The 21,827-nt window shown below is 36.9% G+C and overlaps 3 protein-coding genes across 6 annotated transcripts; 2 read left to right on the top strand and 1 right to left on the bottom strand.

Moving 5' to 3' along the window:
• Nucleotides 1-552: 552 nt before the first annotated feature.
• Nucleotides 553-14,090, top strand: ATR (Ataxia telangiectasia-mutated and RAD3-like protein). Of its 2 annotated transcripts, XR_013678051.1 has the most exons (16): nucleotides 553-715; nucleotides 1,688-1,832; nucleotides 2,059-2,171; nucleotides 2,615-2,943; nucleotides 3,064-3,188; nucleotides 3,735-3,879; nucleotides 4,276-4,833; nucleotides 4,906-4,966; nucleotides 5,195-5,507; nucleotides 5,951-7,180; nucleotides 7,295-10,607; nucleotides 10,687-11,229; nucleotides 11,304-11,930; nucleotides 12,009-12,203; nucleotides 12,382-12,610; nucleotides 13,956-14,090. XR_013678051.1 is itself a non-coding variant. In XM_078982751.1 (15 exons), the coding sequence occupies exons 1-15, from the start codon at nucleotides 562-564 to the stop codon at nucleotides 12,547-12,549; spliced, it is 8,019 nt and encodes a 2,672-aa protein (XP_078838877.1). In that variant the 5' UTR covers nucleotides 553-561; the 3' UTR covers nucleotides 12,550-12,820. The 2 variants fall into 2 exon arrangements, 1 of the variants encoding a protein (XP_078838877.1); XM_078982751.1 differs by lacking the exon at nucleotides 13,956-14,090 and having other exon boundaries at nucleotides 12,382-12,820.
• Nucleotides 14,091-15,608: 1,518 nt separating this feature from the next.
• LOC145034358 (uncharacterized) lies at nucleotides 15,609-18,115 on the top strand. Its single transcript, XM_078982750.1, has 6 exons — nucleotides 15,609-16,336; nucleotides 16,462-16,712; nucleotides 16,802-17,177; nucleotides 17,309-17,440; nucleotides 17,521-17,696; nucleotides 17,807-18,115. Exons 1-6 carry the CDS (start codon nucleotides 15,788-15,790, stop codon nucleotides 17,928-17,930), a joined length of 1,608 nt encoding a protein of 535 aa, XP_078838876.1. The 5' UTR covers nucleotides 15,609-15,787; the 3' UTR covers nucleotides 17,931-18,115.
• A 250-nt stretch (nucleotides 18,116-18,365) lies between these two features.
• Nucleotides 18,366-21,233, bottom strand: EGL3 (basic helix-loop-helix (bHLH) DNA-binding superfamily protein). Of its 3 annotated transcripts, none has more exons than XM_078982748.1 (8): nucleotides 20,760-21,233; nucleotides 20,276-20,561; nucleotides 20,074-20,170; nucleotides 19,967-19,981; nucleotides 19,822-19,878; nucleotides 19,169-19,744; nucleotides 18,675-19,082; nucleotides 18,366-18,580 (listed from the first exon to the last, which is right to left on the bottom strand). In XM_078982748.1, the coding sequence occupies exons 2-8, from the start codon at nucleotides 20,476-20,478 to the stop codon at nucleotides 18,494-18,496; spliced, it is 1,443 nt and encodes a 480-aa protein (XP_078838874.1). In that variant the 5' UTR covers nucleotides 20,479-20,561; nucleotides 20,760-21,233; the 3' UTR covers nucleotides 18,366-18,493. The 3 variants fall into 3 exon arrangements, with proteins under 3 accessions (XP_078838874.1, XP_078838875.1, XP_078838873.1); XM_078982749.1 differs by having other exon boundaries at nucleotides 20,276-20,558; XM_078982747.1 differs by having other exon boundaries at nucleotides 20,276-20,548.
• Nucleotides 21,234-21,827: the final 594 nt, after the last annotated feature.

The raw sequence follows: 21,827 nt of genomic DNA, 5'->3' as shown, positions 1-21,827 counted from the left end.
CGTTCAAAAGTAAGAAAAAAATTCAAAATATTAGTCATAAGTCACAACACAAAATGATTAACGGTAAATTGGTAAAAGATAAAAGCTATTAAGTGGTAAAAATATTTTTCATTTGCAAAAAAAAATAAAAAATCAATGGAAGGTCGGATTGGATCTCGATCCTACGATCCTACCTACAATCTTACGATCCTAACCTAAATACGATCCGTTTACAATCTTGATCGTTTTTCATACCTAAGATCGTAGGATTGTACGATCAGGATCACGATTTTGACAACCATGACATTTATTGCACTTATTACATTAAAGTATTATTTGAAATTTATAAAAATAAAAAAACTTATAAAATGATACGTGAAAAATAAATTAATTCAAAATAATCACAAAATATAACATTTGACAAATTGAATCGAAGGATAGTGTGAAAAAAAAAAAAAAAAACTAATGGATCCAACAAACCTTATACGGATCCGGGTCGGACTAATTTTCACCCGCAAATTCGAAGTCAAAATGCCCTCCATCTGCGAGGGAAAAGCCCAGAGAGAAGGAACAAGGAAGCCAATGGCGAACTTAAGCCTAGTTTACGAACTCCGTGAGCGAATAGTAGCATCATCCTCAACTCCTCCCAACAAATCAGATGACGCCTCTTTAGAGCTCCGATTTCGTGCCGTTATCCCCAATCTACTCCACGCCTACGTCGTCCCGTCTTCTTCCGGTAACCTTTTTGGAGCTTGATTACTCAAAAATAAATGACTTGTTTCTTTAAGAATCATTACCATTTTGTATCTTTAAACTCATAGTTTCTTTGGTAAACGACTAGTTACTTGATAAAAATAGGAAATAAAAGTAGACTTCAGTAACACAAACTATCAAGCACAACAGGTTTTAGTTAATGCGACTGTGATTTAATTTGCATTCTTGCAAATAATGTGATTCCTGTTGATTCTTTATAAACCTAGTGTAAGTACATTAACTGGAAACGCCAATCACTCTTATTTCTGAGAAAAGTGAATACCTTATATCCAATAGGGACAACTTTGTTTTGGCACTTTACTAAATTTTATCTTTTGTAGCAATTGTTCTTAAAATAGATATAGTTTATGTGCATACTTGTTCCTCAAAATTTCTGTAAGTTTTCCTGTTGCCATTAGCCTGCCTTGATTAGCTTGATGAATATTTGTATTTATTTGTAGTTTCTGTTGTTAGTTATACTAGTGTTTATTTTTGATGCTAAGTCATACATCTAAGGAAATAAGGTGTGCATTCATATGGCAGAGCCTGAAAATTTCTTATCTTGTTAGGATTGGCAGAAAACATAAAGTTCACATGAAAATTTGATGGAATATGTAAATGATAATCTGTTGAATTTGTAGCATCATTCATATGTATATTTATATTTTCTGCTGGCCTTGGCATTTAAACACCCTACATTACATGTGAAATGTCAAATTGGCATGTGATAGATGTGTTTTATTCATTTCCAGTAAACATTATTATTTGTACTGTTGACAGCAGTTTGTTTACTTACAGTTGGTGCTAAAGCTATATATTTTGACTGCTCAAGCCTAGTACTTTCAATGTTCAAATATCATAGTTATTCTAAACATAGAGTATGCCAAGCAATTACTTTTGCATGAGTATCCTCTTTAAGTATGCATTCCTGTTTTTTCATACTTTGCTTTTGCAGCTAACGAAAGGGAGGTGATTGCTGTATTGAAATTATTGACTCATACAGCCAAGAATTTTCCTGGAGTTTTCTTCCATGGAAAGGCCAGTGCAATTTTACCTGTAATTTTTCGTATATTACCTTTTTTCGCGGAACCCTCATTTTGGTGAGTTATTGGTACTTAACATCAACTTCTAGAAATCATTCATGATTTCTTCATGCTTTATGAGATTTTGTTATGGAAGCTCTTTTGTTAATCAAAATATCATCTTATCTCAGTTGTTCTTTGTGCTAATGAAAGTACCATTCTCTCTTATGCTACTATTATTGTTATTGTTATATTTCTTGTCTTTTTATTCTCATTGAACTTTCATGTTTGTGTTACTTTTCAGCTCACGCCATGGAATTATTTTTGAAACATTAGGATCCCTATTATCCTTGCTCCGTACAGGAGACCGAGATGCATATCGTCAGTTTTTTGAAGATGTCATGGGTGTGGTTGAAGGTAGAAGCCACAGACATACAAATTACAAAACTATCATTATTGCTTGATCTGTATGTTTCACACTTTCACTAAGGCTGTGTTTGTTACATGAGATTGGACTGGACTGGATAAGCTCTCTAGGGCTGTTTTCAATGGGCATTAACGTCTTTTGCTCAGATGAGTGAGTCTGTCCCATCTTGTTCCTCCATTTTGGGTTGAACAAAAGCTGAAATTTTTGTCATCCTTCATGTGTAACAAACACAGCCTGATTGGACAATTGTCCCATGTTCATAGTATTTCATTCGTCTTCTCTTTAATCAGTTAGAACTTCTGTGAGGAGTGGTAGTTGGACTGATAAGCAAAGATCATAGCCAGCCATGAAAATCTGAATCTTTTCTTCATTCGGTAGATGTGCTAGTTTGAACATTTCATGTTTTTTATTTTTATTTTTTATGTCTGAATAGATCTCCCAGCTATAGCTTCAATAGCCAACAACACAACCAAACAAGATCAGGAAGTATCTCTGAGGTGTTTCTATGAGTCCCTTTCTGGAATGTCCAATGACTCTGCTCTCCTCAGTGAACTCCCAGCATGCATTAAACCAACCGATGGTTTCGGTATTATAATCAACCTCACAGGAGTTGCCAGATGGCAGCCTTTTGCTACTTGGATCATTAAAATTTCTTGTAAATGCTTAACTGAAGGAGCTTTAAATGTGGAAGGGCTTATAAATGTGCCATTTGTTTTGGCTGCCTGTAAGCTACTGTGCTATGGAGATGCTGCTCTGCAAATGGTTAGTTTGACTTTATTTGATGTTCAGTCTACTTTAAACTTGGCTAACCTCAAGATTAATCATTTTCTTTCTGTCCTCATTATACTTTGTACTGTTTTCTAATAAACAAATCTCATGAAGGCTTGCTTTGACTTGGTGCACATCTTGGGAGCAGTAGTAAATGATGAAATCATTCCTAGTGAAAACATGATTCTTTCAATATCAACCATACTGAGTGAAGCTGAGGATGGACTTCCTGTGTTCAGGTAATTATATATCTGGCTCAAGCTATTTTGTACTCTACCATTTAGACTGTTTACTTGATTTACATATCATATTATACTCTTGGGATGGGGTGATGTAGGCTAGCTTAGGGGTTGGCAGAAGACAAATCAATCCATTTTGCAGAAATGATATCTGCTATTGCTTACCTTAAAACATTGACTATTCAGCATTTAAATCATTGTTTTATACGGAAAAGAACAAATTATAGATAGTAAGTAGTGAACATAATTTTCTAGACAAAGGGTTGATGATCAAATTGTAACGTTCACCTAGGTTTGTGAATGAACAAACTAGTGGGCTGTCATTTTCTCAAATATCTATAAAGATGAGATAGCAGGATTTAGCAATTTTGTTATCCAAAAGCTTTATCTGTAAGGGAGTTGTCCCACATAAATGTTTAGAGTCAACTCATTTAACCCATTTCACTTCTAAAATTCATTTGTGGGTCGTATCTTCACATCATGGAAATGGTATTGAGAAATGAAGTGAAACGGATCAAATGAGTTAGTAACAAGTATATTTTGCAGGGACACATCTTATGATTCTTCCTTGGGTGGATGCCTTGAAGCATTATACTCCAGTTCTGCTGATGATGTTATCAAGCTGACAGCCACTGATATAGTCAGTGTATTTCATCAGTCGATGCAGAAGACTGCAAGTCTGGAGCTCAAGGTGTGCTTAGTAACTCTCTACATCTGATATCATGGTTACTGTAACACAACATTCACTTACATATATATATATATATATATATATATATATATATATGTTGGGTTTAAGTTTAACAGAGTTGCTGACTTAGATCCTGTTTGGTTTTTACCCATTTTGGACAAATGAAGTTTAAAATATATCTGAAGAAATGACAGCACACTTGAGACATGGAAGGAATAATGAATAAATGAGCGCAAAACTGTGAAAAGTCAAGACTTAATTGGGAAAGATGACTTTTTTCTGCATTAAGTAATAAAAACACCCATATATAGCTTTCTGGATCAAGTAAAAAAGAAACAAAATCCTTAGATGTGCAATGCAATATTGATTGATAAGTTTTCTCTTTTCTCTTTTCAGGAGGCGTTGTGTGGTGCATATATTCGAATTGCTAAAGTATGCCCCCCTCACATCTGGAAGCCTGAATTACTAATTTATCTCCTTTGTTCTCCAAAACCTTATTATGGGTTGGTTGAATGCTTTCAAGTGGTTGTATCTATTCTTGATCCTAATCTTGTTGGAGGTACAACTAATGGGGAAGATTATTCGGATGCCAGTGGATGTGAACCAGTGAGAGTTGGAGATAAAAGACCACTTCATCTCCCAAATGTTTTGAAGAGTAAGCGACAGAAAGTAGATGATTCTGAGAATTTCAAGACCACTTTGCAAAATGTGAGCAAGATTGATTACCCATCTTGTGAAGGGAAAAAGGAATATGGTGAATATATAGGTTCCTCACTTCTTTCGCTTATTGAATGCTTGGAACCTCCTGGTGGAAAGGCTAATGTGTTAGAACCAGAAATTTCTTTGGCTGCTCTTAGCATGCTCTGCATTATTTTCAGCAAATACTCTTGGTCAAAAATTTTACTTCGAATTTCTCATCAGATGCTTAGTTGGATTCCTTGGATTTCTGAGCAGGTATGGTATTATTTCTTGTAAGCTACAAAACCAGTTTTTTTCCATGATCTAAGTGAGGGTTATTTCTTGCAGGCAAACCCAGAAAATTTATCTATCTATCTCGAAGCACTTCACAGTATACTGCTTAAACATAGTAAGGCCCTTTTTTTTTTCTCGTTACATGCTGTCTATATAAATGATGTTTAAAGAATATTTGAGGAAATAACGGCACAATTGGGAAAATGGAAGGAAAAAAATGAATAAGGGCAAATTTTGTAATTTAGTTTTTAAATAATGATGATTAGATCACTTCTATGGAGTTCTCCACCTTGACACTCTACCATGATTATAATATCTGAAATTGTGCCTCTTGTTGTTGTAGGATTTCTTCCTGTGAAGGATGAACTTTTCAGAGATAATGGTAATGCTGCAAACCTAATGCAGTCAGTGTTGAAGATTCCATGGAATTATTTTCCTATGGCAGCTGACCCCTGTCTGCCCTGGAAAGCAAAAAGTTTCTGCCTCCAGATTCTTCCCATGCTGGGATCTTTGTCTCAAAGTGTGAGTGATCTAGGTGTTTTGGACTTGGGTCTTCAGGATGAAGCGGAAGAAGTTAGAAGTGAAGCTATTATTGCTATGCCATTGATTGGCATGTGCAGATTTGGTACAATGACACCGATTTTTACGAGACTTGGGTAAGCAAACCTTACATATCTTATGCATTCATAATGATTATGATTTATGACTTATACATATGTGTAAGACCCCAAGCCCAAAGTTATAGATTAGCCCAATAACATCATCAACTTAAAACCATGGTGGAAGTAACCGATAACCCACAACTTATGGGCTCACATTTCTCATTTTCTATCCATGTGGGACGGGTTGTTTCACTATGCATTTTCCCACTCATAAGAAACAAACAGAAACAGGAAAACACGATTCATGTTCTGTCTAGTCCAGCCATGCATAATAAGCTGGGCCTTAATAACCTCTTTTAAGGTTGTAATATATCACCATTAGCCTCATTGTGTAATGCAATTTTTTTTTTCTTCTGTACGAACGAAAGAAACATGTCATTCCTCTTCTTCTTTTACTCCCTTTCTTCATCTGGAGTTTATTTACATGTTTTTGGCAGGTTGTTGTCAAAAGAACAGAGTGAAAAGGTTAAGAAATCTATTGCCATTTCCATTGGGTATTTGGCATGTCTCTATGGATCTTGTGATGGCATTTCAAGTTCATCTAACAAAAGTTTGAAACTATTCTTAAAATGGGATAATAGTAAACACAGTTGGACGGGTGATAAGCTATTGCAAGGATTTTGGTGCTCTATGTGTGATAAAAGCGTCCTTCACAACCATGAAACAGTTTCAATAATATCCAGTCTCCATAATATCGAAAATTTATCGCCTAAGTTGGGTTGTGATTACAGAGATCTTCTCCACCTCCTTTTCACTCTCCTTTATGATGAATCTGAAGAGGTTCAACTTTCCTGTGTGTCGATAATTGGACGGGTCCTTGTTCATACGAGTTCAGATATTTTACATGAAAATAAAATGAAGTGGTTAAAATCTATCGATTATCTTTTGCTTCATAAATGGAAGTCTGTGAGAGAAGCATTCAACAGACAGATTAGTTGTTTCCTTGAGCATCGTATATTGACTGATTTGTTTATGGACGGGCAACTTTTTTTGGACAAAATTAGACGTGGTTATGAAGTGGCCAGTGATCCAGAACTATTTGAAACTCTTCTTGAAGCAACATCAAGTATCATGGTTGCATCAGATATCCATGGTCAACTCTTCTTATCTTCTCTTATGCTATTGCTTGATCAGCTTGACAGTAAATATGTTACAGTGAGAATTTCTGCATCCAAATGTATACACAGTGCCTGTTTCTTTCATCTTAAAGGAGGTTTGGAGCAAATTCTTGTGAAGTTTGTTCATATACGAAATGAAGTATATAATTATTTATCATTACGGCTTGAAAGATCCCCAAAAATGGTGGAAGAATTTGCAGGAGGTCTTCTTGATGTTAAAGTGGAAGAACTTGTTAAAAAAATGGTGCCGGTTGTTCTTCCGAAGCTTGTGATTGGTCAACAGGATAACGATAAAGCGGTGGATACGTTAAAGGATCTGGCAAAATGTTTGAATATGGATATGGTGCAACTTATAGTCGACTGGATACCCAAAGTTCTTGCTTTTGCTCTTTATCAAGCTGATGGGCACAAATTAGACTGTGCTTTGCAGTTCTATTGTGATCATACCGGTTCTACCAAGAAAGAGATTTTTGCAGCTGCTTTACCTGCACTTTTGGATGAACTCATCTGTTCAGTGGATGTGGATGATTCAGTTGATACCAGCATAAGGTAGATGTCCTCCCATCTGATTCTGATTTGAATTTTGAGTTTAAGATTATTACTATCATGTCAAAGCTAGAAGTTTCAGTCCCCTGAATTTTGAATTTTGTTGTTTACATACAGGCTATCAAGGGTGCCTGAGATGATAAAAGAAATTGCAAAAATCTTGACAGGCAACGAGGATCTTCCAGGATTTTTAAGGAACCATTTTGTTGGTCTTCTTAACAGTATCGACAGGAAGATGCTCCATGCAGGCGATATTTCACTTCAAATTCAAGCAACAAAACGTATAGAAATGCTGATCAACATGATGGGTTCCCACCTTAACACCTACGTACCAAAACTCATGGTTCTTCTGATGCATGCAATCAATAAGGAACCACTGCAGAGTGATGGTCTTGCTGTCTTGCATTGTTTCATCAAACAGTTAACAAAGGTATCCCCTTCCAGCACTAAACATGTCATCTCTCAGGTTTTCGCCTCCCTTATCCCCTTAATCGAGAAACATAAAGAACAATCTTCTCCTCATATGATGAGAATCGTGAAAATCTTTGAAGAACTTGTATTTGAGAATAAGTCTGTCCTGAAGCAACATATCTGTGAATTTCCACCTCTCCCCAACATTCCCCCCCTTGCAGAAGTAAACAGAGTAATCGAGGAAGCCCGTGGAGTCATGACTTTGAAGGATCAGTTGAGAAATATTGTGGACGGATTGAACCATGAAAACATAAACGTTAGATATATGGTTGCTTGTGAGCTAAGTAAGTTGCTGAAGTTGAGGAGAGAGGAAGTGACGGTTATGGTCAATGGGGAAGGGGATTCTGATATGGATGTTTTGAGCTCTTTGATTACATCTTTACTTAGAGGGTGTGCAGAAGAATCAAGAACTGTAGTTGGACAACGGTTGAAGTTAGTCTGTGCTGATTGTCTCGGATTGCTGGGCGCCGTGGACCCCGCCAAGGTGAAAGGGTTTTCAAATCAACGGTTTAAAATCGCATGTTCGGATGACGATTTGATTTTCGAGTTGATCCACAAGCATTTGGCCCGGGCTTTTCGAGCAGCACCGGACACCACAATTCAAGACTCGGCTGCTCTGGCTATACAGGAGCTATTGAAGATTGCTGGTTGTGAGGCGTCTCTTGATGAGAATGTTTCCGCTTCAAATGGAAATGTGTCTGGAAGGGGTCAGAGATTATGGGGTAGATTTTCTAATTATGTTAAAGAGATAATAGCTCCTTGCTTAACCTCAAGGTTTCAGCTTCCAAATGTGTCTGATTCTGCATCTTCTGGTCCGATTTATCAACCCTCTTTGTCGTTTCGGAGATGGATCTCCAACTGGGTGAAAAAACTTACTGTTCATGCCACCGGCTCACGTGCAATGATCTTTAACGCGTGTCGAGGTATTGTACGCCATGAAGTGCAGACAGCAACTTATCTGCTACCATACTTGGTGCTAAATGCTGTCTTACATGGTACCCAGGAGGCCCGCCATGGCATAACAGAAGAAATTCTTTCGGTTCTTAATGCAGCTGCTTCAGAAAGCAGCACGATTCCTGTTCCGGGGATCAGTTCTGGTCAAAGTGAAGTTTGTATTCAAGCTGTTTTTAATCTCCTGGATAATCTTGGACAATGGGTTGATGATATCGAACAAGAGCTTGCTCTATCTCAGTCTTTAAAATCGTCCGTTTCAAAGCAAAAGTTGAAGGATCATACGATGACTGCAACTGCAAGTTCTTCATTGGATCCGGACCAGTTGTCTCAGTGTAAAAACGTTTCGGAGCTTTTGTCTGCAATTCCAAAAGTAACCCTGGCTAAGGCCTCGTTTAGGTGTCATGCTTATGCTCGGTCTTTGTTGTACTTCGAGTGTCATGTTCGCGAGAAGTCCGGGTCGTTCAACCCGTCGGCTGAGAAGAGCGGGGTTTTCGAGGATGAAGACGTGTCATTTCTGATGGAGATTTATAGCGGTTTGGATGAACCGGATGGTTTGTCTGGTTTAGCATCGTTACGTAAATCAAAAAGCTTCCAAGATCAGCTTTTAATAAATAAAAAAGCCGGAAACTGGGCCGAAGTTTTGACTTCCTGCGAACAGGCTTTGCAGATGGAACCCACTTCCGTTCAGAGGCATTCAGACGTTCTGAATTGTTTGATTAACATGTGCCATCTCCAGGCAGTGGTTACTCATGTCGATGGGTTGATATGCAGGATTCCTCAATACAAAAAAACATGGTGTATGCAAGGAGTTCAGGCTGCTTGGAGGCTTGGTAGATGGGACCTGACCGATGAGTACTTAGATGGAGCTGAAGAAGAAGGTTTACTTTGTAGCAGCTCGGAGAGCAACGCTTCCTTTGACATGGATGTTGCAAAGATCCTTCGAGCAATGAGAATGAAAGATCAGTTTTCGGTTGGTGAGAAAATCGCATTATCAAAACAAGCTCTGATAGCTCCATTGGCTGCTGCTGGGATGGATTCATACACCCGAGCATACCCGTTTGTTGTAAAGCTTCACGTGTTGCAGGAGCTCGAGGATTTCCATTCCATCCTTAACGGGGAATCTTTCTTGGAAAAGTCATGTGTGAGTGAACCCGAGTTTGTAAAAGTGACTGAAAACTGGGAAAACCGACTCAGGCTGACCCAACCGTCTCTCTGGACACGCGAACCGCTATTGGCTTTCCGGCGACTGGTTTTCGGTGCTAGCGGTCTTGGTGGCCAAGTGGGAAGCTTCTGGATACAATATGCAAAGCTGTGTCGTTCGGCTGGTCACTACGAGACAGCTAATCGAGCCATTTTGGAAGCCAAGGCATCGGGTGCGGCTAATGTCCACATGGAAAAGGCTAAGCTTTTATGGAGCACCAGGCGATCCGATGGTGCTATTGCAGAGCTGCAACAGTCGCTTATGAACATGCCTGTTGAAGTCATTGGGTCGGCTGCAATGTCATCCATCACCAGCCTTTCCTTAGTCCCTCTCAACCAACCGTCTTTACCTTGCAATACTCAAGCATCAAATGAGAATCGAGATGTTGCCAAAACTCTTTTGCTGTATTCCAGGTGGATTCATTATACGGGACTGAAGCAGAAGGAAGATGTGATTGGTCTTTTCTCAAGGGTGAGGGAACTGCAGCCCAAGTGGGAGAAAGGGTATTTTTATGCCGCGAAATACTGTGATGAGGTGCTTGTTGATGCAAGGAAACGACAAGAAGACAATTCCGATGCGGGTCAACGGATGGTTTCTTCGAGTTCCACGACTTCAAATTCTGAGAAGCCTTGGTGGTATTTTCTTCCTGATGTCCTGTTATTTTATGCCAAGGGTCTTCATAGAGGCCATAAGAATCTATTTCAAGCTCTTCCAAGGTTGTTGACACTATGGTTTGAGTTTGGTAGCATTTATCAGAGGAAAGGTGCTTCATCCAATAAAGATATGAAATTAGTTCATGGGAAGGTACCCTTTTATTATATCATTTTCAGTAATCATGTGATAAAAGAAACAAGTGGATCCTTACTCTTTTCTCCACTGGCAGGTGATGGGCATTATGCGCGGGTGTTTAAAGGATCTGCCTACATATCAATGGCTGACAGTTCTACCTCAACTGGTTTCCAGAATCTGCCACCAAAATGAAGAGATAGTGAGAGTGGTGAAACACATCATCACCTCTGTTCTCCGGCAATACACACAACAAGCCCTTTGGGTCATGGCGGCTGTTTCAAAATCAACAGTTTCTTCAAGGCGGGAAGCAGCTGCAGAGATTCTAAACAACGCACGAAAAGGATTCCACTCCAACTCTTTGTTTGCTCAGTTTGCCAGTCTAATTGATCATTTAATCAGGCTTTGTTTTCATGCAAGTCAGTCCAAGTCAGCAACAATCAACATTTCTACTGAGTTTAGTGCCCTCAAAAGGATGATGCCTTTGGAAATCATAATGCCTACTCAAGGAGCAATTAATGTTAGTCTTCCCACTTATGATGCAAGTACGACAGGATTCTTTTCGGCTACAGATCTTCCCACTATAACAGGAATAGCAGATGAAGCTGAGGTCCTTTCATCACTTCAGCGACCAAAAAAGGTAAGGTAAAGCCACACATGTAACATTACATATCTCTATGCTTCAAATTGCAATGTTTATTGTTCTTTGTACAGATTATTCTAGTGGGCAGTGATGGAATTAAACGCCCATTCCTGTGCAAACCGAAAGACGACCTTAGGAAAGATGCACGTATGATGGAGTTCAATGCGATGATAAACCGTTTATTGTCCAAGTGTCCAGAAAGCCGCAGAAGGAAGCTGTATGTGCGTACATTTGCTGTGGTTCCATTAACAGAGGATTGTGGGATGGTAGAATGGGTGCCCCACACGCGTGGGCTTCGACATATTCTCCAAGACATATATATAAGCTCAGGGAAGTTTGATCGGCTGAAAACAAACCCTCAAATCAAGCGTATTTACGATCAATGCCAAGCTGGTAAAATAGGTGAAGATGAGATGCTGAAGAACAGAATACTTCCCATGTTCCCTCCAGCTTTCCACAAGTGGTTTTTGAACACTTTTTCTGAACCAGCAGCTTGGTTTAGGGCCCGTGTTGCTTATGCACACACTACTGCTGTTTGGTCAATGGTTGGGCATATAGTCGGTCTTGGAGATCGTCATGGAGAAAATATTCTTTTTGATTCAACCACGGGTGACTGTGTTCATGTTGATTTCAGTTGCTTATTTGACAGAGGTTTACTGCTCGAGAAGCCCGAACTTGTACCTTTCAGGTTAACCCAGGTCAGAACACATCTTTTTTAGCTCTTGATACGTTTTTTTATCGAGTTATTTCGGAAAGTAACCTTGTTGTGTTTGCAGAATATGATTGACGGGCTGGGGATTACAGGGTATGAAGGCACCTTCTTGAAGGTTTGTGAGATTACACTTTCAGTACTACGGGAACACAGAGAAACATTGATGAGTGTTCTCGAAACTTTCATCCATGATCCTCTTGTGGAGTGGACTAAAACTCATAAGTCTAGTGGAGTAGAAGTTCAGAACCCTCATGCACAGGTTGGTTGGTTGCATCTTCCTTGTTTCTTTCTGTTATAAGTAAAACCAGTTTTGCTTTTTCTTTTGCTTAAAATAAAAAAAAAGGGTTACACTTTAATGTGAAAAAAAGTTGGGAAGTAGAATGCTATGGTGTGATAGAAAGTAGATTGGTATTATTTGTGATTATTTGAAATTTCAGCGAGCGATAAGCAATATCGAAGCACGTTTGCAAGGAATTGTTGTTGGTGTGGGAGCAGCACCATCTTTGCCTCTGGCTGTAGAAGGACAGGCTCGTCGCTTAATTGCTGAAGCAGTTTCCCACAAAAACCTTGGAAAAATGTATATCTGGTGGATGCCTTGGTTTTAATCATATTCACTATCAAACCTCAATCATCAATGCTATTTGCTCTGCTCTGGATACTGTCCTGGTATGGATACTATTAAATGCAGAAAATGGCAATGTACTTTTGTTTATTTGTTTGTTATACCATCCTACTTTAAAAAGAGTTTGAAGTTACAATGCTATAATTGGATAGAGTTTTCAATGTACAAAGTCTTAACAACAAAAAACTTGAAAAACAAAATGTTGTAATTGAAAGAAATGAAGATAAGATGCTAAAATAAACAACTAAATGAAAGCATCATGTATGTAAAAGAAAAAAAATGATGTTTGACAAGCATTTACATATTTGAACAAAACCGGTGCATAGAATGTGTCCGACTACCATTACTTGAGAATGGTTATATGCTTGTTTATGCGATAATGTTTTACCTTTTTACAAATTTATGCAACAAACTGGTTTTATATATGAAATATGCAATCTCGTTCTATTGTAGACCAAAATATGCAACATTTTAGCTGAGAACCAGTTACGTCATGATGTGGCACGAATCAAATGCTTATTTATGCAAACAAAGTTTCCTTCTTGTACCAATTTATGCAACACGTTTCACGATTTTACTCGTTTTGTTAAACATGTTACATGTAAAATGCTGCATATTTTCTAAATGTGTTCGACTATCATTTACAATTTTGGAAAGGGGTATATGTTTGTTTATGCAAATAATGTCTTACATTTTTGTTAATTTAATGTGGAACCCATTAAATGTTTGTTTATGCAACACTTTTTCAATTGTTAACAATTCATGCAACTGACACAAAATGTGTTAACCATGTTCTATTATGCATTTAAACATGTTACATGTAAAATGTTGCATATTTTATTTTTTTGTTCTACAATGACACGTATTTTTAATTTTTTTTTTTATTCTTTCTAAAAACCACTTTGTTTCATAAAATGGAAGAAAGATGAAATGCGTTGTATAAAGAATATTTTTAACTTTTTTGGAAAAACAAAACCGTGCATACAATTTTGTAAAAGCTAGTTATAAATGGTCAATACAGTTTTGATATTTTCATGGTCTATAAAACTGGTTTACAAAGAAAAAGTATATGGTTTCACTATTTAACTTTAATTTGAGGTTGATGTCTTATGTCCAATGAAATCGGTTACCTCAGGATTTTGTACACGTTTAATGTCTATTTGTGCAATGTGTTTTTTTAACCAATCTATGCAACAACGTTTTACTTTTTTGTCCTAAAATTAAACGTAGTTGCATAGTTAATCCAAAATATCATTTTGTTGCATACATTTAAAAAAAATGAAATATCGACATATAACCCTTTTGGAAAAACAAAAGCTCTATAGATTGCAACAATTCATAGCTCTTTGGTTACCGACCATTAATACGATTTCTTGTTTTTGTTTGTAGACCTTTTGCCAATCATTCGACAACTAAAGTGTGGAGGAGAAGTTTTAGAATCCTTATATATAGGGCTATAAACGAACTGAAAGTTCAACAAACTGTTTGTGAACCGTTCAGTGGGAAGTTCGTTTATTTAATAAATAAACGAACATGAACACAAATTCTTGTTCGTTTAGTTAAACGAACGAGCATGAACAATGATCTCGTTTGTTCATTTATGTTCGTAAACATCCGTTTATGTTGTTTGTTTATGTCCTGTTCATATAAGTTCATATATATTTAATTGTGTTTGATTACATAACAATATCATATGTTCATATATGTTCAATTATATCTTTTTATCTTTGTTCATTTATGCTCATTCGGTTATGTTCGTTTAGCATGTTCACGAAAATAAACGAACAAACATAAACAATGTAATTTGTCAAATGAACGAACATGAACAAAAAAACTCGTTCGTTTATCCGTTTGTGCTCGTTCATTTGTTCGGGTAACTTAAACGAACGGACATGAACAAGCTCTCATTCGTGTTCGTTCGGTTCGTTTACAGCCCTATATACCATGAAGGACTACATTGTGGGAAATGTTGGATTAAATCTACTACTGATCATGTGTTTCCTATTCCACTCGATGTTTTTTTTGCAATGTTAGCTTATACGTTGTTGTGTTATTATGTAGTTTGATGAACATATTGTTTCTTTACAATGGTCATGTTCATACTGGTACTTATGTCAATAGGCATACATAGATTCAAAAGTATTTTGGGCCTAAGAAAAAAAAAATCAAAAATTGGATCACTCAAACACTTAAAATTTTCCATAAATGCACGACATACTTTTATAAATAACAATAATAATTTATTCATCAATACACGAAGTTATAGAATGGACCGGTGGACTTGTAACATCTCTGGTGATGGTACATACTACGTAAATGTGCTGAGGGAAAAAAATTGATAGGGCAAAGGCAAAACCTGAGAAAGTAATCATTGACCGGATTCAGGAGGTCCCAATCAAAGTGTTATGTTTTAGGACAACTCTAAACGGTATACCAATTGCATGCGCATTGCAAAAAAGAGGTATTAATCTCAGCTCTGTCATATGTAAATGCTGTGAAATGGAGGAAGAGAACAATAATCATGCATTGATTCAGTGCTCGATGGCGACAACAATTTAAGAGTGGGTTTTTGCTGGTGTGGGATTACACAACCTACAATTGGAAACATAGGTGACTTGGTGAAATTCTGTTTGCAATGGGGCGTATGTCCAAAAAGAAGAAAAACCCTCATTAGCATTTGTTACGGTGCAGCGTGGCTGATCTAGAAAGCTAGATGTAATTTGATTTTCAAAGAGAACTGGATAACACATACACAAGTGGTGGATAACATTAAGGTCATGGTGTTTACATGGATAAAACACACGAGATCAAACTGTTCTTATACATGTTCATTGACCTATAGCTTCTTGCTATTCAGTCCCTTTTTATATATAAATATTTGTCGGTTCAAAAAAAAAAAAAATTCACTAATTCATGAATTACTTTTTGATATTTTTAAGATGGAAAATTAATAATTATGGTATTATAAGATCTTATGCAATCTCTCTTTTATTAGAAGGATAATGTAACGGAGCATTAAGTTGAAATGAAAAAAGTCATAATAGTTTGAGACAAATGAATGGAATTTTGGGCTGATTTTCATTACAGACCCAAAGTCTCTTTGTTCCTTCCCGCCAAGTCGCCAACCTCCATAAAACCCTAGCTAGCCTCATTTATCTCTTAAACCCCTTACTCCCTTTTCTCAGTTACAGACTTATTACATCAAAAGGATTTCATCTCTAATGGAATCCCAAACCGTAAAATCGAACATAGTTCTGATCCTAGATTACGGTTCTCAGTACACCCACCTCATTACTCGTCGAATCCGGAGCCTATCCATCTTCTCCCTTTGCATTTCTGGCACTTCCTCACTCAAATCCATCACCGATTTAAATCCATCTGTAATAATCCTCTCCGGTGGCCCTCATTCGGTCCACTCCCCCGATGCACCTTCTTTCCCAGATGGATTTGTGGAATATGTTGAAAAAAACGGTGTTTTTGTATTGGGGATTTGCTATGGTTTGCAGTTGATTGTACAGAAATTGGGTGGGGAGGTTGCCATTGGAGAGAAGCAGGAGTATGGTAGAATGGTGATTGAGGTTGTCAAAGATTGTGGTGGGTTGTTCGGGGGTAAGAATATTGGTGATAAACAGGTCGTGTGGATGAGCCATGGCGATGAGGCTGTGAAGCTGCCTCATGGATTCGAGGTGGTTGCGAGGAGCGAGCAAGGAGCGGTGGCGGCGGTGGAGAATCCCAACAAGAGGTTTTATGGTCTCCAGTACCATCCAGAGGTAAATTAAGTTGGATTTGGGTTGATTAAAGGATAAAAAATAAAATAATCTGCATGTCAAATCACTCCTTATTTTTGTCGATTTCTTAAGTATCATACCAAGACTCCTTTTTCAATCTTATGAAGGTAACACATTCACCAGAGGGAATGGAAACATTGCGACATTTTCTTCTCAATATTTGTGGAGTTGAAGCTGGTTGGAAAATGAAAGATGTAATGGAGGAAGAAATAAAAGTGATAAGAAGTATGGTCGGGCCTCAAGAGCATGTTATATGTGCATTATCCGGAGGTGTAGATTCAACTGTTGCAGCCACTCTTGTCCACAAAGCAATTGGCGACAGGCTGCACTGTGTTTTTGTTGATAACGGTTTGCTAAGGTCAGATTTTGATCTTCCCTCACGTTTATTCTTCATCAAGACAGGATTCATATCCCTTTGTTAACTTGTTGAATATGTTTGTTTTATAGATACAAGGAACAAGAACGCGTGATGGAAACATTTGAAAGAGATCTTCATCTACCTGTTACCTGTGTGGATGCATCTGTGCAATTTCTCAGTGAGTTGAAAGGTGTTACGGATCCTGAGAAGAAGAGGAAAATCATTGGGAAGGAATTCATTGCAATCTTTGATGCTTTTGCTAATGGTTTACAGAAAAAATTTGGAAGGAAACCTACTTACCTGGTTCAAGGAACTTTGTATCCAGATGTAATTGAATCTTGCCCACCTCCTGGAAGTGGAAGGACTCACTCCCACACAATTAAGAGCCATCATAATGTTGGTGGGCTCCCTAAAGATATGAAATTGAAGCTCATTGAACCACTTAAGCTTCTATTTAAGGATGAGGTTGAATTTTCTTATCTATCTACTTGCGTTTTCAAGTATACATCTTTTGAATACATAAAGAACTATATCTAACAGAGACTTTCTTATTAAGTTTAAACTATTTACAAATTTGCCATTGATTTGTTTTGAAGGTTCGTGAATTGGGTAAGATTTTGGATGTTCCAGTGTCGTTTTTGAAGCGCCACCCATTTCCGGGGCCAGGGCTTGCTGTGAGGATTCCTGGTGATGTCACTCAAGGAAATGCTTTGGATATTCTTCGCCAAGTAAGATTTGAACAAGTCAATCAAACGATAAATATAAAAGATCCTTAAATCGTGTTTTTTCTTTTGGCATGAAAATCCAGGTGGATGAAATCTTTATCCAAGCAATCAAAGATGCTGGGATTTATGATGAAATATGGCAAGCATTTGCTGTGTTTTTGCCTGTAAAGACAACTGGTGTTCAAGGAGATCAAAGAACCCATTCTAATGCAGTTGCACTTAGAGCTGTTACAAGTCAAGATGGCATGACAGCAGACTGGTGAGCAAGCAAATTCATTCATTCCCTTATTATAAATTGGGTATTTTAGACATTTAACACACGGATAAGCATGTTCTTCTGTTTATTGTTTCATATGTTTGAAACTTCAGGTATTACTTTGAGCATAAGTTCCTAGATGATGTTTCAAGAAAGATTTGCAACAGTGTTCGCGGTGTCAACCGAGTTTGTCTAGACATTACATCCAAGCCTCCATCCACAATTGAATGGGAATGAGAATGAGAATGAGAATGAGAATGAATCAATCTTTCAACAGTTCCTAGACTAGACATGTTTATGTTTATGCAGCAAGCATCTAGATTCTTGTTATTGGTAATGAATTTTCAATTTTCAATTTTGTATTGGGTACAAGTCATATTTCATCCAATAAAATGATGGTATGCTGTGTTTTTCTTTTGCCATACCAACCTATCTTAGAATTATTTGGTTTGAGCACTTACTTGTCTTAACCCATATATATTTTTGGGCTTTGGTTTGTAAGATATTTGGGTTGTCAATATCAAAGTGGAAAATGTTGGATTTGGATTTATTTGGTTGATTTGAAAGCACTAACACGACACCTGTTAATGCCATCACCGTAAATAATATATATATATATATATTTGACTACTAATTAGTAAGTAAACATGTATAATATATGTATGCAAGTCATTGTGCACACAACTAATGGTATATAATGTTTGTGTAGTAGTAGAAATACCTAAACACTTGTTAATGTGCAAAAATAATATTTATATATATATATATATAGACACTCCCTCACGTATACGTATATATGTCTACTGGAAACTTGAACAACTCCTACCAATTACTCTTTGTAGTGCCTGCCTGATCATCTTTGCGGTGGATGCAGTACAACTCTTTAACTACAAAGTACAAGGGCAGAAAGCATTAGATGAAGATGATCACAATATGAAAATCATTAGTATTGATGTCACATATAACATATTATACATATACCTTAGATTCAATGGTCAATGTGAGAATCCCATCAACATTGGAAGAATGAAGTGAATAGGATTCCAAGTTTAGGCTGCTGATTGCATAAAACACTTGTACCATCGTATTTTCTCGCCATCTGCACCGAATCTCAATCGTGACATCCTTCTCTATCGCGCTCACTGTAATACAATCTGATGAACAACTTTCTTCTTCTTCTTCTTCTTCTACCTGTAAATCTTCAACATCACAACAAGCTTTTCTTTTCTTTCCATAATAATTATCACATGTTCTTTCTTGCATTTGCATCATGTCGTGCTGCTGGGATTTCCTGTTCATTCTATCTTCGTTGGATTCCAACGCTTTCACCCTTCTCTCCAGAGTTTTTAAGTAATCGATAGTATCATCAAGCAGAGACACTTTGTCAACCTAACCAAATACATAACAATAACAATACCTTATGTAACTTGTAAGTGGTGAAATGACAATACAGCCCACGAATATCTGAAAGTTACCTTGCCTCTACAAGGGACCATGGAGCTGAGAAGAGAAAACCGATGGTTGAGGTTCTTTGTATCATCCTCATGCTCATGCATTTTGGGGACCTCAAAAAGCACCTTCTTCAGTAACATTTGTGAACAACTTCCCTTTCGATTCCCTTCCAATTCCATTCGATTGTGATTTTTCCAACTCATGAAAGCCGATTCATTATAACTGCAGCTTCTTGAATGAGGTCCCAAAATCAATCTTTGGGTGTTGTTGAATATCTTTGAAAGAACAGACTGATATCGACTATCATCTTCAGTCCAGAGATTACTTGGACCACTGACTAAGTTTTGAGATATACAATCACTTGAACTACTGGAATGATTATTATTATTATTATGGTAGACACTAATCTCTTCTCCTTCCTCTTCGTTGTCTACAAACTGCCAGCTCTGACTGTTTTTGGGTGAATTATGAGTAGCCTTTGTAACTAGGGTTTGATCATATTCAAGCTCAAGCTCTAAAGGGATTTCAACAACCTTTTGAGTTGCAGGATCACTGATAAAAGCTTTAATCTGCTTAATGATGTCCTCATCTTCTAAAATCTTGAATAACAACAACAACATCATTAACCGAACAATCTAAAAAGAAGAAAGAAAGAAAGAAACCCCAAATGTTATACCATCTCGGTTATGCCAAACTCGACCACACCTTCTAAATATGGAATGCATACCACAGTCTACTTGTCAAAAAATGAAAGAAAAACATGAATCATGGTTTCTATATATACAAGTGATGCCTGCTTCATAGTTCAAGAAAATGGCTACCTGAATCGATGCACTCTGAGGAAAAAGGTAGCAATGGAAAACAAGAGAGATATGTTAGATCGGATTAAAAACAAAACAATAATATACTAATATAAAAAATTCCTTACTTTTGCAAGAAGAGAGCGACTGAAGACTTCGCTATCTGCAAAGTGAGCATTGCATAACCAACTACTGCTATTCTTTGCCAATGTTCTTCCTGGCAATCTGAATTAGATTGAATCTTTATGGTCTCATCTTTCTTGATTTTGACTTTTGAAAGTCAATAAACAAAGATAACATTGAAGAAAATAGGGGAAATTATGAGCTTACCCTTGACCAATAGTGAACTCAAATGTCATGCAAACCAAGAAATACCATTCGGTGTCTGTAAGATCTTCAGGGGATAATGCGGCTGAGGGCCTTCTTGTTTGTGGTTCACGTTCACCACCTGCTGAAACCGAAAGTAATTCGTAAAGTTGTCTTAATTGCTCTGTTCTTTGAAATCCCAATTCATCCTCATCATCGTCCTTCATTTCTTCTGCTTGTAATGTTTTCCTTGTCTTGATGTCTCCATTGTAGTACCCATCACACCATGTCAATACCCTAAATCAAACTTCTATTCACATATCAATATATTTCCCCAAAATTACCATAAACAAATCATATGGTTACCACATAAAATCAGTAGCGAAGAAAGAAATTGGTGTCTGGTGATAATATACATATATATTCGTGGATAGTTGTTCACTTAATTTCTTCGTTATCACTTGTTTATTGAATATAATATTAATCAAGAACTTGTATATAGAGGTACCCTGGTTCTGTTGTGGAAATGGACCAGAAGATGGCATAGCTCCATTGGATGCTTTTGACAGCCATAGCTAATTTTTGCCTCATGTTTTCCATTGCAGTCATGCTTTTCTATAGCTCACTTTTCACCAAAATGCCCCAATGAAGCTACCATGAACATACTTCAAAAAAAAAGAAAATAGGCCACAAATTATCAAGGTGTCTAGTGTAGGATAATCAAGATAATAGTGCAAAAATTATCTTGGAGACAGCTTCAAAATAAATCAGTCGTCTTTATTAAAGAAAAAACAACAGAGGGTTGTGTGGTTCAAGAAAAAATATGAATACTAATTGGGTCATGTGGGTAGCTTCCATTAATGGTGGAATGAAGGAAGATAGAATAGAACGAAGAAAACGACAAGGGTGTGAGTGTATGTGTGTGTTTGACAGAGGGAGGAGAAGAAGGAAGAAGAATTGAGTCACCTGCAAAGGAAACACGAGGCCGCTATCCAGTAGTCTTATATAGAAGCAAGTCAAAATTTGACTTCTGATTTTTTTTCTTTACGAATCAATTTGTCTTTGATTTGAAACTCATTTGTACAAGTTCAAAAACATTTTAATGTTTCGTATAACTTATCGTATTTCTTGTACTCAAATAAAGATAAAGTCGAAAGTTGAAACGCAACAATTATTAGTTTATAAGAAGTAAAATAGTTATTTTATCAATCATTTTTAGTAATCTCTCTATCATCAATATAGAATGAAATGGTAAATAAGTAACATTTTGCTACCAAAAATACTACGACTTTAGTGACAGTTTGCACATTAAATGCATTTTTAATAACATCAGTGTAACGTTTCAGGAAAATGGGAAGACAAATAAATATATACAACTATACATCATAATGTTTGGTATAATCTTTTTAGTTAAATAATTATAAAAATATACATTAACTACATATTTATATTTTATGTAATATAAATCAAGTAACTTTCATCTAGTTTTAATCAAACAAATAGCAGAAGCAATCAATTAAAAAAAAGACAAGGAATTAAAATTTATTGAAATAATGTCAGTTATTGTAATCGCTAT

This window comes from Lactuca saligna, chromosome 3 (assembly GCF_052625555.1).
Source record: "Lactuca saligna cultivar CGN05327 chromosome 3, ASM5262555v1, whole genome shotgun sequence".
In the NCBI taxonomy this organism is placed as follows: domain Eukaryota; kingdom Viridiplantae; phylum Streptophyta; class Magnoliopsida; order Asterales; family Asteraceae; genus Lactuca; species Lactuca saligna.
The sequence above is the reverse complement of the archived record's forward strand: the minus strand, read 5'-3'. Positions and strand labels throughout refer to the sequence as shown.